Source organism: Colius striatus, chromosome 14 (assembly GCF_028858725.1).
Source record: "Colius striatus isolate bColStr4 chromosome 14, bColStr4.1.hap1, whole genome shotgun sequence".
NCBI classification, from domain to species: Eukaryota; Metazoa; Chordata; class Aves; order Coliiformes; family Coliidae; genus Colius; species Colius striatus.
This window is the reverse complement of record NC_084772.1, coordinates 13,177,890-13,195,399: the sequence shown is the minus strand read 5'-3', so window position 1 is coordinate 13,195,399 and position 17,510 is coordinate 13,177,890. Positions and strand designations below refer to the sequence as shown.

Sequence of the window (17,510 nt, the reverse complement as noted above, 5' to 3'; positions counted from 1 at the left end):
TTACAATGCATTCCAGTTGGTCTCTAGAGTCTGGAGCAAAACAATTGACTACATCAGAAAATACCTGTCTTATTTTCTCCTGGCGCTGATTTTGCTAATGGATGAGTTACCCAGAGACCATCATGCGTATGACAGCTGTGTTGCTGTATAGTGCTGGAAGTTGCATTTGAGAGATGTTCTTCTGACTGATCTGGTCAAGCTCCATGCATTGGAGTGGTTCAAGGTGTAGGGAGTGCTGGTGATGTGCTGCAGCTAACTCCAGCATGGAGCCTTGTGATCTCTTTCTAGTGTCATTTTTGTTAGTGGTCTTTTGACACTGTCCACAGAGTTATGTGTGTTCAGTCTCTGCTCTCAGTTTTGGCTAAACATCATACAAGGATGTGAACATCACTGCAGCAAAGGAAGGCTGTGCTCCCACTCAGCCAGCCTTCATGCAGACTTCGGGTATATGCAATATAATATCTTTTTCTAGCTAAAGAGATGTCTATAGGAGAGCTGATGACCTGAGTGGAACTACAGCAATTGATAGGAACAATTGTCTGCTTAGAATAGAGGTGTTGGGAGGTGCAAGGTATCTTAGAATAAGTTAAAGGATGTGATCTAAGTTATGTCAAGTGAAGTGTTAGAAATGAGACTTGCTTGCTCTGTAACAGAACATTCTTCACAAGCAGTTTAACAAGCTTTGGAATTAAATCTGGAAAAAAAACATGATGTAGCTATTATGTCAAGTCTTTCACAGGCTTGCAGTGTGCAGTCTGGGCTGTGACTGGTGGAAAACAGCCATGTAATCTGTGCTTTTCCTAGGCAGTTATGAGCTCACACTATACTTACAGCACAGCTGCATATATATGTTTTCCAAAATACACTTTTGGAATTATACATGAGCTTTTTTAGTATGCTAATCATCTCTGTGGTCATTAATTCCTGGAGTTACTTAGAGAAAATGAGTTAACAAACTGACAGCTGCTCATAACAAATCACTTGCTGGAGAGGCCGGTGTAAGTTTAACATCCACAATAAATCTCTTTTGCTTCTGATGGTCCAGTGGAGCAACGGCAAAGAAATGAGGCAATAACTTCATTTATCAAAGCAATTCCTGGCTGCAGTAGATTTGTGCATGAGAGCTCATAGACAGAAATGCTAGAGAATTACAAACTCTGGATTTCTGCTCCCTTGAGTCATACTAAAGCATAAATAGTAAAAGTTAGTTCTCTCAGTGTATAGACAGGCCTGTCCTGGGTTACAAGGCTGGCATGAAAAGATGGGTAAAGATGCCGGTAACTGGGGAGCTCCGAGAAGACTATCTTCTGGTTCCACTGCCAAGAGTGAACTGAAATGTTGTACCAAGACCTGAGGCAAGTCACAGACTGCTCATTTCTGGTGTGAGCCCCACATTCTCTGCTGTGTGTGCAACTCCTCTTGCCCCAGGGCCAGGAGAGACCAGGGTTATTGCAGAGCTTGTGGTATGTGATGAGACAGCAGATTTGTGGATGCTGTGGTGCGGCTGGGACGCCTTTTCTGATCACACCGTCTACAGTGATCAATAACCATCTTTCATCACCAGTTAACTGTTAACTGATGGCAAACAGCAGACATTTTTCATAACCTTTGGTTACCAATAATTAAATAGATGTAACAGCCTTGGATAAGGCAACAAATATTTTGAAATCCCCATTTCCTATACTGGAACTGAGCTAGTGCAAGGACCAGTATTTCCTTAACACTTTATTTGCAATGAACTGATGCTGGCACTTAGACTGTGTTACAGGTTTAGCTTGGGATCTTGATATCTGATAAAGTTATAGTTCCTGCTTCACTGAAACACTGACATCAGGTTTAAGAATTAAAAAAAAAAAACCCAAAGTAGTATTAATGGATTTATTGGGTTTTAAATTGCTGCTTCAATTTGACAAATTCACACATAATCCAAAATGGCAATATTGTGCCAGAGTGTTGAGCTCATTGACTGAACAGCTCATCTCTCTTCATGGTTTGAAATGACAGAGTCAAAGGCATAAACACTAAGAAACCCATGATTTAATGAAATGTTTTTCCATTTCAGTGTTTGAATTAGTAGCATAGGAAGATTCTTGTCTTTAAATTTCTTTTTTTTTTTACATGACAGTATCCTCTTTAAACTGACTGCACCATGCAGCCCATAACAGGTGGCTCTGTTCATGCTGCACTGAACTGAAACGCTTTGGTTTCAGAAATAGTTGTTAAAATGGGTCTTGAATAGCTTGGGGAGCAGAGTGCAGAGATATTCATGGACATTGTGTTGTCTACAGCTGCTTCCTTGTGGAAAGCCCAGGTGAAGTCTCAGCTGTATTACTGAGTATTGCTCTTCTGCCAGCTTTGCCACAGAACTACGTGCCAGACACAGACAGCAGTTCTGTCTCATATACTGGGAATGAATAAAAGCAAAACCCATGGAAACTGAGACATCAAATGTTTTGTTAGCTTAACTTTGGGGCTTTTTTTTCCGCTATTAAAGTTTCTACCAGTTCATAATATGTTAATTTCCTCCCAAACAGCTTGCATTTGTATTTTTTTCTGTGTTTGTCTATAAAATGTTCACAGCACAGCAGGAGAGAATTCTGGATGGTTAAAGCCCCATTTTGTAGTTCTCAAGGTCTCAGACTCTTGAGAGTATTAGCAATTTTGTTGATGCTAATGATTAATGCTAAGTTTGTGCTTGCATTTCTAGAAGTAGTGAGTCAAAACAGCACATGGAGCACAGCAGTTTCATTATAGACTTGTGTGAGGTAAAAATCTGAGCTTTTTTTTTCTCCTGTAGTATTTTTTAATCATTGTGTTGATGTAATGTCCTGCTACAATCGAATAGAAACCAATGGACACATCAGAAAAACTTAACATCTGTAGTGCTGAGTATGTGACACAAGGATTCTCCAGCATTTTGGTTCCTCTTCAAAGGGATACAAACCCAATGTAATTCTTGAATTATTTCCCTGTACTGGTTTGAATTTAGAGAGGTTTTGCATAGATGGGTATAAATATATACACAGAATAAAATTGTAACTATGAGTAAACAGCTTTTAAAAACAAACAAGCAAAAAACCACCCCCACTGACTCCCTCCCCACATTCCTGTGCAGAGCATGCTTTCTGTGTTGCATTGTGGAAGAGGAACAAAGAGAGGTCTTTTTGATTTGGAATTTGGAATTGTTGGTTTATTAGTGATTATTGAATGTGATGTGGTGGAGCACCTAGTTGTGAATGTCTCATTAGACATTTTTCCTGGGCAAACAAAGTTATGTTTGCAGTTTTTCTTTCTTTCTCATTGCACCTGCCTACTTAGATTTCTGCCTTTAGCCAGCGTCAGTCTCCATGCAGTGAAACATCAGCAGGGGCTTCCTCATAGCCCTGCTGCTGCCACACCTCACCCCCACTCCCCTTATTTTAGGTTAATTTCCATGTGTTTGTTTCACTTGAGCTACCTGTTTCTGTCTTTAGTACTTCAATGTAGTCAAGGTGATGAGCTCATTGATTTTAGGGCCTGATGTGAGTATCACATCGTGAGTGTTATGAATAAATAGCCTGTGGAGACTTAGGAGCTGTGGAGGATTCTAACTTTTGTTCTTTTTCTGCTTTGTAGGTATTTGTATAAAATGTGGAAAAGGTGTATATGGTGCGAGCCAAGCTTGCCAGGCAATGGGTAACCTCTATCATACCAACTGCTTCACATGCTGCTCTTGTGGTAAGTCAGATCTGCCATAGCCTTAAGTGGCTTCTCTTTGTAATATGTATTTATCAACTAGTGTACGAGGTGAGACCTCACCTTGCCAGCTTCCCCAGCCAAAATTCCCGTGCAAGACTCCAGCTTCAAAAGTTGTTTTTTATTTGCCATCTGTAAGTGCTCAATGGTGTTTTCTTAAGCAACTGCCCAGAAAAGTACTATTTGGTTGTTTTCAGGACTGCATTTACAAAACGGCTTCAACCTGGCTGTTGTAAGCACTACATACTTGAAATCACTTCTGTTCATGGAACTGTAATGTGCATTTATCATTTATACAGAAAAGCGATAAAATTTGTACCGCCAAACCCATATTTTCCTGTGTTTTCGATTTGTAAATGCACCTCTATCAAGTGTCTATGTCATTTGTGTAAATAAATAATGTTCAGAAATTGTACCCTTATGTTTGAGTGGGATTAGAGCAAGTAGAAACTTCACATTTGAAACACCTTAAGCTATTACAGTATTTTATTTTAGTAGAAGTAAACTTGCAGACAAATCACTGCCTGCTGTTCTCAGGACCTCTTTAGGTTTCTCTTTTAATCTGAAAGTGGTGCATTCTGTATGTGATTTGAGGAAATCATGGCTTTGCCAGGGAAAACAGGAAAATTCAGAGCAGCACTTTCAAAAGTATTTGCCTCAAGTTGGAAGCTTTCTTGCTGCTTTGTCTGTAACTGCTGAGAGCTCACAAATTGCCACCCAGATGAAGGGAAGTATGAGAGCTCGATTTTCAGGAGTCAGGTAATTTTTCTTGGTATACCCACACTTTTTTTTAATCTCCTAATAGATGAAAAATATTTGTCTGGATGTTGAAGATCTTGTTGTGATACATACATATAACTAGAGATTTACTTGAGGAATATGTTGTGTGTAGATTGTTTATAAAAGGGATTAATTAAGGATTAGAGAAAGAGTATAAAAGATTATTGGCATAGAAGCAAAGAAGTTGATAATGAAAAGACCATTGTAAAGTTCACTTGTGAAAGGAGAAATGTTGTCTTTTCTGCTGAAATTTGTACAGGTAAATATTAATTTAAAGAAACCTACAACTTGAATGTAGAATTTAGTGACCTTTATAAATGACTCTGGAGCATTACCAGGTTCTAGAATAAACTTGTCTCAAACCTTCAGGGATTGCTCTTGACCTTGCACAAGTCTGACAGTGAATGAGTAGGTATTTTGTTGGCTCCCAAAGTGAACAGCATCCTGCTTAGCAGAGGATTACAAAATGTGATATTGGATAATATCTATTCACCCATTGCCAACGTTAGCCTAACCTAATTGCATGGGTGAATTCCAGCTTCCTCTCTAGGGCAGACATGGTTTTCTTAAGTAGTCAGGATGGGTGTTTGTTACCACAGGGGTATGTACACAGGTCACTGTGTTCCTCAGAAGAATGTGTAAGGGCCGAAGAATGTATTTAACAGCAAAATACAAACCCAACTTAATTATTCAAAAGCACAACAAGCTTTTTGGACTGTGCTGGTGAGGTATGTGTGGCCAGTGTACATCTACCATAGGGCAACTTGAGACATGTCTGTTCACAGCATAGTTTTGCCCCACCCCACAGTGCTGGTGGAATTTGGTGATTCACAGTTTTCTGTGAGTCACACACAAGGAAACAGTGCTCCAGGTTATCTTCAGAGTACTGCTCATGGGCTGGAGGGCCTAGCTATCACCCACCAGGATGTTTTGCAAGCAGGAAGAACTTGGATTTCCTTCTGTCTGCAGCCTCCAGTACAATCCCATCTAAAGGGGAATGTGTGGAGACTTGCCTAGGTTAGGCACTGGAAAGGTGGGTGTGCTGCTCATGTGGCAGTAGTGCCTGAGTGCACATAAAAAACCCAACTTGATCAAAGCTTACGTTTGGCTACATGTAACTGTGGGTCAAAAGCAGAGCTTTTCCTCTCAATTGGGCTCCAAAATAGTATCAAAATGAGCATAGCTGGAACGGGGGTGTTGCATTAGCTCTTTGATTTCCTGCTTTAATTGAGCCTGTATGGTTCTTGGGGAAAATAAGTAAATCAAGCTATGTCTCTGTGTAAACTTCTGTTGCCTTCTGCAAAAAAACTGTGGTACTCAGGTAGTTGTGGGGAGTTTTTTCTTCCTTTTTCCAGAGGTCAGGTAGTTCTCCTCAGGTAATATAAAATCCAAAAGAGTTTGGTGTCCCTGTGATCAAGTAGTTCAGTGTACCACAGTCTGGTAGAGAAAACAACTGACACTTGTTAAGATGGTTTTTAAATGTAGAGTCAAATCTTCATCAGCCTTAACACCAGCAGAACCTCTTTCAGGCCTTGATTCAGCAAAACACTTAGATATGTGCTTAAATATGTTGTATTGCTCATATGAAAGCATATTTTGCTGAATGTTAAGTAACAGATTAATTCAGGCAACAACGTACACTGCCCCTTCTGTTAAGTGTAAAGTTTTAGTTTTGGCAGGAGTTTAGCTGCAGATTTTGCTTATGAAAGACAAGGGTTGAAAAATATCTGTCTGACAAGCTCATAATCAAATTCCTCTTGGTAATATTTCAGAGCATGACAGGATTTCTTGAAGAGTAATTGCAATAAGACAAGATTGCCTATGTACTCCAAGTGCAGCTCATCAGTTGCAGGAATTAATGGGCTCTATTTGATACTCATAACAGAAGATAACTTACCAGGTGCCTTCAGTTTGCAGGTCATAATGCCATCCACAGCATCTTTTTGGGATGACAACTTTCAATCCAGGGGCCATGACTGTAGAAACTGCAGTAAGATAAATCCTTACAATGAGGAATATCAGTTTGTTATTTGTTACTCTGAGGATGTACAAAATAGGCAGAGAATTAAGGGTTGGAAATCTCCGTGCTCTAAAAGCTGAGACCTTTTTCACCGTAAAAACCAGGAACATGTTCTGCTTTCTTACGTGAAGGCAAATGTTTGAGCATGCCATTTGTCTTTAATTTGCACTTTTGACACTGGTTTTAAGGTACAGGAAATCACCTCTAGATCAATCAGAAGCCTAAAGCAAACCGTATAATCCCAAAGGTATGCAGCTCAGCTCTTACCTGGTCGCTATTGATCAGACTGGAGCCCTCGTGGGGGTTGCCATACAGCAGTTTAATTTTAAAGGTATCACAGTTCACTTGATTACTGGCTTTGCTGCTGCCTCTGACCCAGCATTCTTCCAGACTTCATGAGCTCATTGCTGCAAGCCTCTGAGAGCAGGATCAGAGTGAGGGCTGACAGCACTGCCATTTTAAATGGCCCAAGTGGAACAACTGTGGCAGTGGGTATCGTTACCTGAAGGTGATAACTGGCTTTAGAACAGTTGTGAATTAGCCCATGTCCTCCAAATGATGTGAAAGGAGAGTTAATTCATGGTTGTGGATGCAATCTGCCTTTTTGCTTGTGTTAAGTTCCTTTCTGGTGGAAGCCACTCAGTGCTGCTGTGTGTAGATGTCTATTAATGAGAGGCTGTTCATGTCCTGGCTTGAGGGAGAAGTTCCATGTGACACTGGAAGTGGTCCTTTGCATCTTTGCTGCCCTGAGTTGAACTTTTGTTTGCTCTTGGTGGTAGTAAAGCACAGAACATCTTAATGTCACTTCAGCATATATTTATCAGCAGTTGGTGAGTTTTTAAAATACCCAAATTCCCAGTGGAAGGTTCATTTTCAATTCATATTTGTCCTATCCCCACAGAAGTTTGGCACAAGTCACTGCATCCAAATTGCGCTCTGCCAGTACTTGCCTTGTACCCTTAAATTAAGTTCTCTGTGAATGTGATATTCCACACAGAGTGAAATTAAATTCACTGTCAGATCTACGAGCTTTACACCATGTGTCCACTGATGTTAGAGCTGGTGATCATGTGGTACAAATGTGTGTGGATGTCAGTGACTTTTAACTTCTCAGTGCCTTGTGGCTGGCTTTTAGGTGACTCAATTGCAGGTTCAGTGTCTGTTCATCTGGCTGCTATTGCTTTATGCAGCTATTCTGAGCACCAAGGAAATGCAGCCAGAACACCTAGGGGAGAGGAGCTAGTGAGTACTGCTGTGAAAGAGGTACATTGATGTGCAGTGAAAGTCTGCTGAGTGGCTAATGCTTTTGCACACTTTTCCCTGCTGTACGTACAGTCAAGCTGAGTGGAATTTTGGGATTTTTAGTAAATCTGCCAGAGCCATTGGCTAGTACCTGGTGCTCAGGGGAAGACAAGCTGGCAGGTGATTCAGTGCTGTGCATGTGGGAACATTCCTGCCCGAACCCCCTTCCCTTCCCCTGCCCCCCCCCCCCCCCCCCCCCCCCCCCGTGGCCTGGAGCGTGAGAGCTGGGTGCCCTCAACTTGCATAACTGTGATTGTTACTCATCCCCGACTCAGACCCCACGTTTGGATTGAATTCATGGCCACCTGAGTGTTTGGTGGTTTCCAAGCCATAACTGGTCCTGATGCACTGCACGTAAGGCAAATCATTTGCTTTGAGGTGTGACTCACAGGCGAAGCCAAGCACTTCAGAGAGTTGTGAGTTTGGTTCGAAAGAAGGACCAAAGGACTTGTATGTGCTGCTGAGACTGCGGTTTGTGCAGACGTGTAGCTGAGATAACATGCAGTGCTGCTGCAGGAGTGCAGAATTTAGCCTGAGTCATTCTGTGTCTTTGGGATAAGTTACAGCCTGTGCTTAGCCCCGTGCTTTCTGTTTTCACACCTATCAAGACAGATAGTTAAAAGCTATTTCAAGTATGTCTGCAACTGCAGTCCCAGACAAACCCATTAATGCAAAATTCATGGAAAGGGCGGTGTTCGCTTTAAAAAGAGACAGTGGGATGGTAGAGATGACAGCTGGCTTGGGATGGTTTGGGTTCACCTTATGCAAGACTGAACCGTGAATGAGTCTCAGCAAAGGAATGTAATCTTGTCTTCTGGTAATTAAAAGTCAAACTTGGATACCAGCCCGTGTAAGAACCCAAGCACCTTCGGGTACTGACCGGTGAAAAAAATGTTTCCTTTATCTTGATCCATGGTTAGCCTGATAATATTCTAGGCTGTGGGGGAGGATGGGAGAAGGGTCATCAGAAATGTTTGGGATGGGGCTTACACAGGAAACTACCCTGTATTTAGAACACATTTAGTTGGGGGTTATATTTTAGGAGGTATTTAGTAGTTGCTCTGCATTGCTCTCTGTTGTCCCAGCTAGCTCAAGTCCAGCAGGTACTGATCTGTGAGCTTGACTTTGGATAAATAGATTAGTCCACTGACTGTGTCTTTTCTACAGATGATGGTAGTAGATGTTTTACCATGAAAGGTTTTCAATAGTTCTGTGACTATCTTAAGGTAGTGCAACTCTAGGAGAGAACCTGTTTTTTTACAGGTGGCTCATCTGATTAGCTCAGTCCTGGGCCTTACTTCTGTGGATTAATCTCAGCTGCTTGAAGATGTCTGTGCTTAAAGACCTTTTTGTTTGGGGGTGTATCTTTTTATACAGAGCATTACTCTTCTCTGAGGACTGCTTTAGCAGCTAGCATTGGATCTGGAGGCTGATAAACAAAGCATTTCCATTCCCTGTTTCTGATTATCAGAGGGCATGTGATCAATAGTTGCCTGGTGGTTTGTTTCTCCTTGTTTCCCTGAAAGGTAGTAATTGCATTCTGCTATTAATTATTCCAGCATGAAATGCATGGCTTTTGATGGTTATTTTAATTGGGGGGGAGGTTGCCTGGCAACTAATGATGGAAACTTCTCTCTGTGTTGATCGGCTGACCACAGATGTATTCCTCTCACAATATTTTTGTATTCATAATGTGGAACCAATCACTGACGGCACCTGTGATCCTTTCAGCGATTGGAAAACACAAAGTACAAGAAAATATACTCTAATTAACAAGGTTTTTGCCTCTGTTTTTTATTTCTCTGTGTAAAAACACAGAGAACCTAATCACTTCCTTGCATAGCTCTGTGTGTTTGGAATGCCACCTATTGTTTAGTGTAACAAGAATTGCTAAAATATCCCTGTTTCCTTATCAGCATCTATTATCTGCAGGTCTTGATTGTCTTATTCTGAAATCCACATCTCTTGTGTGTTTTTTTTATCTTTCTCTTCTGCTCTTTTTTCTCCTCTTTCTTGCTTTCCCCTCTGCCTATTTAAAATGTATTCTTGGAACACATCTTGGTTTCTCCAAAGGAAAAGATTCCCTTGGGCTGCTGTTGAGTTCATCTCTCAAAGGGGAAGAAATCCAGATAATCCAGAACAGAGCACAGGCAAGTCACTGACATTATCAACAGATGTTTCTGTTTCCTATTTCCAGGTTCTGTAATTTTTAAGAATTACCTAAAAACAAAGGGAAAAACAGGTGGAAGGGGGAAAAAAGTTGAGAAAATGAATGAAAGGTTGCCTTCCTGTAATTTTAATGATCTAAGTGTCTGCTATGTGTTGTCCTTACATTTTCAAAGTGCTTTAGTGATGTCTTTGATCCTTTACTCATCTGAAAACTAGAGCCCAGAATGCTATAGCTCTGTGAAATAATTTCTAATCTAATATTGATCATCATCCCTTCTTCAGCAATAAATCAACTCTTTCTCCACATATGCCAGTTAATCAGTTTGTCCTTCATCCCTTCGGCACTCAGGTAATCAGTTCTTCCATGACCAATTGATCATTTATTTTCCTGTGCCTGTGTCAGTAAATTTGTTCCTCTCACACAAACTTGTCCATGCTCATGTGTTTTCAGCCTCCCCTCTATAAATGTGTCACCTGGAGACTCTCCTGTATTTGACCGAATCTCCATCTTTCCTTTGTCCTACCCTTTGGAAGTGTGGATCTTGCTCTGGACAGACCCAAAGTGTGGTCTGTGGGCCACCATTAACTGGCTGTTTTTCAAGTGTATTGGAAGGATTGAACTTCAGTTTTTGTCTCTGATGCATCTTATGTGAATGGAAAGCCAACTTTCCATCTCCTTTGACTTTTCCTTCTTTCTGCCCATGTTTACTGACATGTGCCTGCTCTACTACTGAAGAATTTAGACTGTATGGTTATTTCTGTGTGGGCATCTTTTGTTCTTCATTTCCAGCGAGCACAGTGGATTTCTTTACTAAGGATCTTAACTGCATATCAGTACCTTTTTCCTCAGAAGATAGTGAGCTTTGCCCCCTTGCCATTGGTGCTGTTTGAAATCTTGCTGTGCCCTGGTCATTTCCCACTTTGACTTGCTATGCATATCATGGGCTTTTCCTGGATCCTCAAGTTCCCAGGGTCTAAAGACTCCAGACTGCTGACAGCTCATCATCCCCTTACCAAGGAGGCAAAGATGATACAGTTTTTCAGCTGTGGAAACTTCAGTCTGTCCTTCCTCACCAGCAAAGCTCCTTTTACAAACTTTCTGTGTACAACTGAATAGTTTTCTGGTCTTACTCCTCTTACGTGTTTTCCCGCTGTCTCTGCTCTTGGACTCCTTGCTGTCCTGTCCGTCCCCCTGCTAACACTCAGCAGTGCTGTGGCAGGACCTCTCCTCCTCTCCCCCCTCGCCAGGCTGTGCACCCACTCTTCATTCCTGCCCTGCACGTCCTTGCCTGATGAGGATGGGAGCTCTCAGCAATGTACAAGGCTTGAGGTGGAAATCTGCTCCTGCTTCTGTGATCATCCTCACTGTGCTACCTAAACTCTCTTTCTTTGCGCCTCATGCATGCCTCCTATCCAGGCTAGGTTACTAACTCAGCCCTAATAATTCTTGTTTACTGCTTATTTCTGGAGAGAAATGTCTGGATGGCCTGAACACTCATTGATGTTGCACACCAGAAAGCAGCCAGGGTTTATCTTACAAATGAATTTTGCAGATCAAAGGTTCCCACTGCCACTCTTCACCTTAAGAATACTTCTTCTTCTTATGTGTCTAGAAAAGCAGTTTCCCGTAAGGATCTTGCCACGTACAAAACAAATACTTTTTGAGTAAAGTTGGTCTTCATGTTAATAAAATAAATAGTGGAAGTAAACTCGATCGTTCTATCTTTCAGGCTTTCTTCTGGCAGAGGATATTGGCAACAGGCAGGCAAAAAATTCTTTTCTGAGAGGAATTATAGGGTAGTGGTCACAAAGGAGTAAATAGGTCCTGTGAGTCAAAGGACAGGCTTTTACTCCACTTGCTTCCATGTGATCTTAGGCAGATCACTTAGTGTGGCTTCACCCATGTAGAGATAATTCTCACCTGCCTCACATGGATGATGCTCTGGTAATTACATTAATATTCTGGAATTATTTGGAGATCTTGAAGTTGAGATACTGAAGAAGTGAGAAGTTTTGTAAATTATTAAATAATTATTGTGATATCACAAAGAGATGTGTTTGCTGGAGGAAACACTTGCAATGGCTGGCAGCCAAGCCATACAGCTGCTTCAGCATGCTACTGAAAATAATTACTTGCTCAAATAATGCATATTTACAGTTTATGGAGGACCATTTTGAGGATTATATATCATTAAATACATGAACTAATGTAAGATTTTAAAAAGACTGCTTTCCCAGCACCACTCCCCAGAGACCTTAGTGCCTGGGTCATGTGAATAATGTTCCCATTCCTCTGTCCAAGCCCAACGTTGTGTTTTTAATTTATTTTAAGTATCCAAGGAATGCTGTCTCCAGTATTCAGAGGACTCTAAATCGGATGTGAGACACAAATGCACCAGAGAAGCTTATCAGAGAAACAGGCTTGGCGAGACGCCTACATAAACAACCATACTTTTTTTCTCATTTAAATGACAGGACTCGGGAGGATTTGGCCAATTATAGCTGCAGTGAGCTGTCCTTGGGCACCAAGGAAAGTGCGTTGGTGACTCTTGGTATTTGACATGATCTGAATGTTTTCCTTGCTTACAAACTTACTGTTATCGAATGACCAGTGTGGGTCTGGTAAATTGACTTCTACAGGTCACTTACAGAGTGATGGAGCAGTGGAACAGGCTGCCCAGAGGGGTTGTGGAGTCTCCTTCCTTGGAGGTCTTCAAGACCTGCCTGGACATGTTCCTATGCGACCTGATCAAGGTAAACCTGCTTCTGCAGGGGGTTGGACTAGATGATCTCTGAAGGTCTCTTCCAACCCCTACCATTCTATGATTCTGTGTACCAGCAGTGATGTTTTCTTTGTGGACTACTCAGGAAATTTTAGCTTGGTTTTTGCCCAAGTAGGGAAAAGCTCTTGTCCCCAACCCCTCTTCCCCGCCTCTCTGCCTCATAGCACAGCACAGGGGGAAACTCAGTAAATTTAATCTTAGCCAAAAAGCATTTCCCCCCCCCCCCCCCCCCACTTCCATTAAATATCTTATTTCCTGGAAAGTCTTCCTTTGAACAGAACTTCTGCTGGGACTTTTCAGAGTTATCATCACTCATGGCCAAATACAGTTTCAGTTAGTGTCAAAGTATTCTTGACTTGGTGGAGGGCGGCATGAGCTCTTAGCTGGGCAGCAGGAGCCTGCTCTCAGCACACAGACATTAGTGGTGGGGTTTGGCACAGGTGAACCTCTTCCCTGGACTTGTATAAAAAGCAGATAGTTTTGCAGTGTAGTTTTGCTTGTGAACACCATGCCAGAACTAATAAGGAATTATTTTATGGTTTTACTGAGAAATTTGTAGTACTTCACCAGCAGGAATCCTGCATATGAAGTACTACAATGTCCTGCGTACATGCCGTGCCTTGACCTGATACAACAAGGTTGCAAACTTAGTCTCACTTGACTGTGAATTAGATACAGTAAATACTTTCTGAAAACAAACCTGAAGCAAAGCCCTGTGCCTCTGATAGCCAACATCCAGGCCATATTTGGTATTCCTCCACATGTAGGGTTATTGACTCTCCATGGCAGTTGGAGCACCCAGTGCAGGCCACGAACTGTGGCAGCTACAGAGATGATGCCATGTCCTGTCATGGTGGTGCAGGCCTGGAGATCAGTGCTGGGCTGCAGAGGGGGAAAGCAATCTGGCTGAAGCTAGTACCTAACAGCAGATGTGCTATGCCTTGTCTTGAGCTCACGAGCTCTCCTGGCTCAACATTCAAATAGATTGGTGAGAATTATTTTCTTAAAGTGGTGGAGAAAGTGGGAGTGTAATCACTTTGGGTGCAGTCCTGTGTTCCCTGCCTGCCAAAACATCCCAGCAGGCTCAGGGCATGCAAGGGATGAGGAGGAGCTCCTCAGGGAATTGCATTGATTGTTTGCTGGAGACTTGGTCCTCTTCCTTCTCTTCTCATGAACATTTTATACATTTTGTCCTGGGCCAGAATAACCTTATGCGTGCCATCATTTTGGAGTAGTAGGGGCTCGTGTTTTAGCATTTCACTCTCAACATTGCCATTCCTGGGTCATGAAACAACCACTCTGCAAGCTGAAATGGCAAAGAGCATTCCAGTCTGTGGGCTGTGTCCCATGAAACGGAGTGACAGGTAGAGATGTAGCTCAGTATGTTTGCATTTAAGTTCCAGTCTGTGTGTGACGTGACTAGAGAAGCCAACTGGAGGCAGTAAGTGTTGCTTATACTCTCAAAACATTTTCTGCCGAGCAGTTTGCAGGCACTAGCATTGTGTTACGCAATCTGGGAGGACTGCTTTGGAACAGGAAGGTGTAGGGGAGGCTCTTGACAGTCGTGGCCTCTGAGATGGGGTTTAAACCCTATGGTAAATCCAGTTGTTTGTGAGGTTACTGGGACCTTACAAAGTAATTCCCAAATTCCCTATGAGTTCTTGCTGCCTTGTGGTGGTAGGGGCAAGCTTGCAAAACCAGGTTTCAAGTCCCACAGATACCCTCCCTTCCTCTGCACATTTGTCCCTGCAGTGATACAGGCATTGGGCCCTCAGCAAGGAGTTACCTCACTGCTTTGTGCACCATCTCCTTCCTTTCTATCTTGACAAGCTGCCTTTATAGATACAAAAATCCCTCTCTACTCCTTTCCTTTTCAGGGCCCCATGTAACCTCATCCTCACCTCTGTATCAGCTGTTAGTGCTTCTCCCTGTCAGGCCCTCGCCTGCTGCCCCTGCCCTGGGCCTGCAGCCCAGCCCTGGTGTGGGCAGCCAGCCTGCCCCATCCCTACCATCCCTGCTCCTGCTTGCCAAGCTGCCTGCCTTCTGTGGGCAGAGACCCTGTGTACAGCAGTGCTCCTTGCTCGTGGTACTTCTTGGGCCTTGCTGCTTTCTCCTTCTCTCTCCCAGCCCCCAAGCTGATTTTTCTTGCCTAAAAATAATCAAGCCTTGACTCTTTGTCATGTCCTGTGAACTTGCACCATGTTTGTAATAGTAGTAATAGAAGTGAAGTGAGCTAGGCAAGAAATAGGAAAAGAAGTAGAGGAGAGAAGCTTTTGAAATATCTCCTGTAAGATGAAATAAAATCGGCAGTAGCTACTAGCTTCTGATGGCACAGCTGGCTCTATGTGCAGGTGGCTCACAGTGCCAGCACACATGCAGAATACTAATTTTAGTAGGCTGCTAATACCTGCCAACTCCTTTAATTGTACCTCTGTAGAGTGGGAGGCCTCAGATTTTAAGTATATTAAAAGCAGGCATGGATTCAGCAATCACTTTTGATTGCTGACTGCTCTATCTCAACGGTTGTCTATCAATGTGTTTTAAAAACAAGTGTGGTATGTCCTAACATTAAATTGGGTGTAGTGACTGAACTCAGCGACCCGTCTGGCTCCTCTACACTGACACTGTTACAACTACATTCCCTGTACATTTTTTTCCTGGAAATAATGCAAATAACTTGAGTGAGTCAGTGGGTAACTGACCTTAGGAACCACAGTAGTGTAATTTCAGACCTATGGAAACTGTTTGCTAAATCAGTATTACCAGTTCAGTGGTGTCTAGAGCAACAGTCTCCAAAGTGGGGTGCATCCACCTCAGAATGCTGAAGACAATCTATTAGAGTGTGGGAAGAAAGTACTTCAGTAGCAGATACACAGAAATTACAAATAAATAAATATACACATATTGGAAGTTAATGCTCAAGGATTTTATACTGATAGAGAAACAGAGTCAAAAAAGTTCAGAGATGGCTGTTCTAGAGGAAGAAAGCCTAAAGAATACACAGCTACCAGGACTTGGTTTGCTGTTTTCACAAGTTATTTAACAAAAGAGAATGTATACACTTAGGGAAATGAGAATGGAAATCATCTACTTTAATTCTTAAGGCATTTAGGTGAGAGCTGAAGATCATGTTTTTGAACTGATGCAATTTTTTATTACTCTAGTTCAATGCTATTAGCAAATTGTGCCTGTTCTTTTTCAGGCAGTGCTGCATGAAGTTGGTTCGAGTTGAGTAGCCAGCAGCTAATATCTCAGAGGTGCTCTGGTGTTTTGATGATGATTGTGATGAAGATACTTTAGTGTGTCTTCCAGTTAAAAACATGCAAAAGGGAAAGCTGTCCTTTTTCAGTGAAGTTCTGCAGCTGATTCTGTGCATTTTTGAATGTGTAGCTTCAGGGTTTGCAGCAGCCAATGCACTAGATATGTGTAGTGTGCTGTAGAGCTGCTTTTTTTATATTCACTGTATAGCTTCCACCTGGCTGAAATGTCAGGCTGGTGAGCAGGATATGCAAAAACAGAAAACTAGGGATAATCAGAAGAAGGAATAACCAAGTTTATGAGTATGGCTGAAGGCAGAAGTTTACATTGTCTTAGTCACCACTGGCTGTAGTGGAGAGTTGATGTCTCATACTGGGTAAAGGGAGGAAGGAAGTGGATTTAGTGGAAAATTGATTGCATCTACTTGGGCTCTTTCCAGCTGAATCCTGAGTTAAGTACATTCATCCTGAACTAATCGTTGGGGAGAATTGGCTGAAATCTCACATACTTCTTGAAAGGAAAGCTAAGCATTAACGAAACAATATCCTTATTGTACCTGAGTGCCAAAAGAAGCGAGTGTGCTATCTAGAGTGCTACCTATTCAGCTCTCTGTCTTGAAAGCTGCTTGTGGTTTCAGTTCTAAAGTGACCTGATGCAGGAAGTTGTGGTCAGTCCACCACAAAACATCAAGGACAGGCCATTTTGAAGGGCTGATTTCTGATTATATTTTGAACTGTCTGAGCAAGCCCTAGTTAATTTCTGTCATTCAATATAACTATGATTTCCAGGTGTATTTTATTTGCAGCAAGGTGTATTGGAATATTGTCAGAAACACGTATCTAAGGTCCTAGCCACGTTTTGTTCCAAGTTACACGGAATAAATCCGAATCAATCTCATTAACAACAGTATAATTATTCACTAGTGTGATCAAGAGAAGAGTTGTCTCTCTATGCATTCCTTTCAAACTCAGTGCTAAATAACCTAAACACAAAGATTTGAGCTGCAAAGCTGGCAGAACATTTTAATACTTTGCCATCCTGAGACTACTTAGATTTATGGTTTTTTTCCCCACTATACTAACCTGTCAAAGCTTCCTTAGCACTTCTGGTCCCAGGGCCCATTCCTCAATGTGTTCTTCCATTAGCACATAAAGGAAAAAGAACTTGTTTTTCAAGATGCCGTCTCAGGCCACTGTGGTTCTCAACAATCTCACTTTATTGTGAAGATTTATCTCAAGGGAATGAGAATGGAGCACTGTGAGCTTGCTTTCACAAACACATGGGTGCCGTTGGTGTTGGCTGCAGAACACTTTCTGGAAGTGACTCAGATCAAGGGTTGCTGGCGTGTTCAGGTTCAGCAGCAGTGCCTTTGATGCTGCTCACAAGGAGGTGCTGACGCAGACGGTGCTTCTGGGAGGAAGAAAGTAAACTGTTCCTGTGCAAATCCATTCTTGTTTTTCTGA

The 17,510-nt window shown here is 42.2% G+C and overlaps 1 protein-coding gene across 2 annotated transcripts in view; it reads left to right on the top strand.

The window, feature by feature from the left end:
- The window catches only part of WTIP (WT1 interacting protein), an 81,754-nt gene that overhangs the window by 27,189 nt on the left and 37,055 nt on the right, over positions 1 to 17,510 (top strand). For both annotated transcript variants that reach the window (XR_009819746.1, XM_062007710.1), the window contains exon 2: positions 3,616 to 3,717. Coding sequence is in view for 1 of the 2 variants with exons in the window: in XM_062007710.1 (XP_061863694.1) it covers positions 3,616 to 3,717 (102 nt within the window). In the remaining variant the exon portion in view is untranslated. The remainder of the gene's footprint in view (positions 1 to 3,615; positions 3,718 to 17,510) is intronic.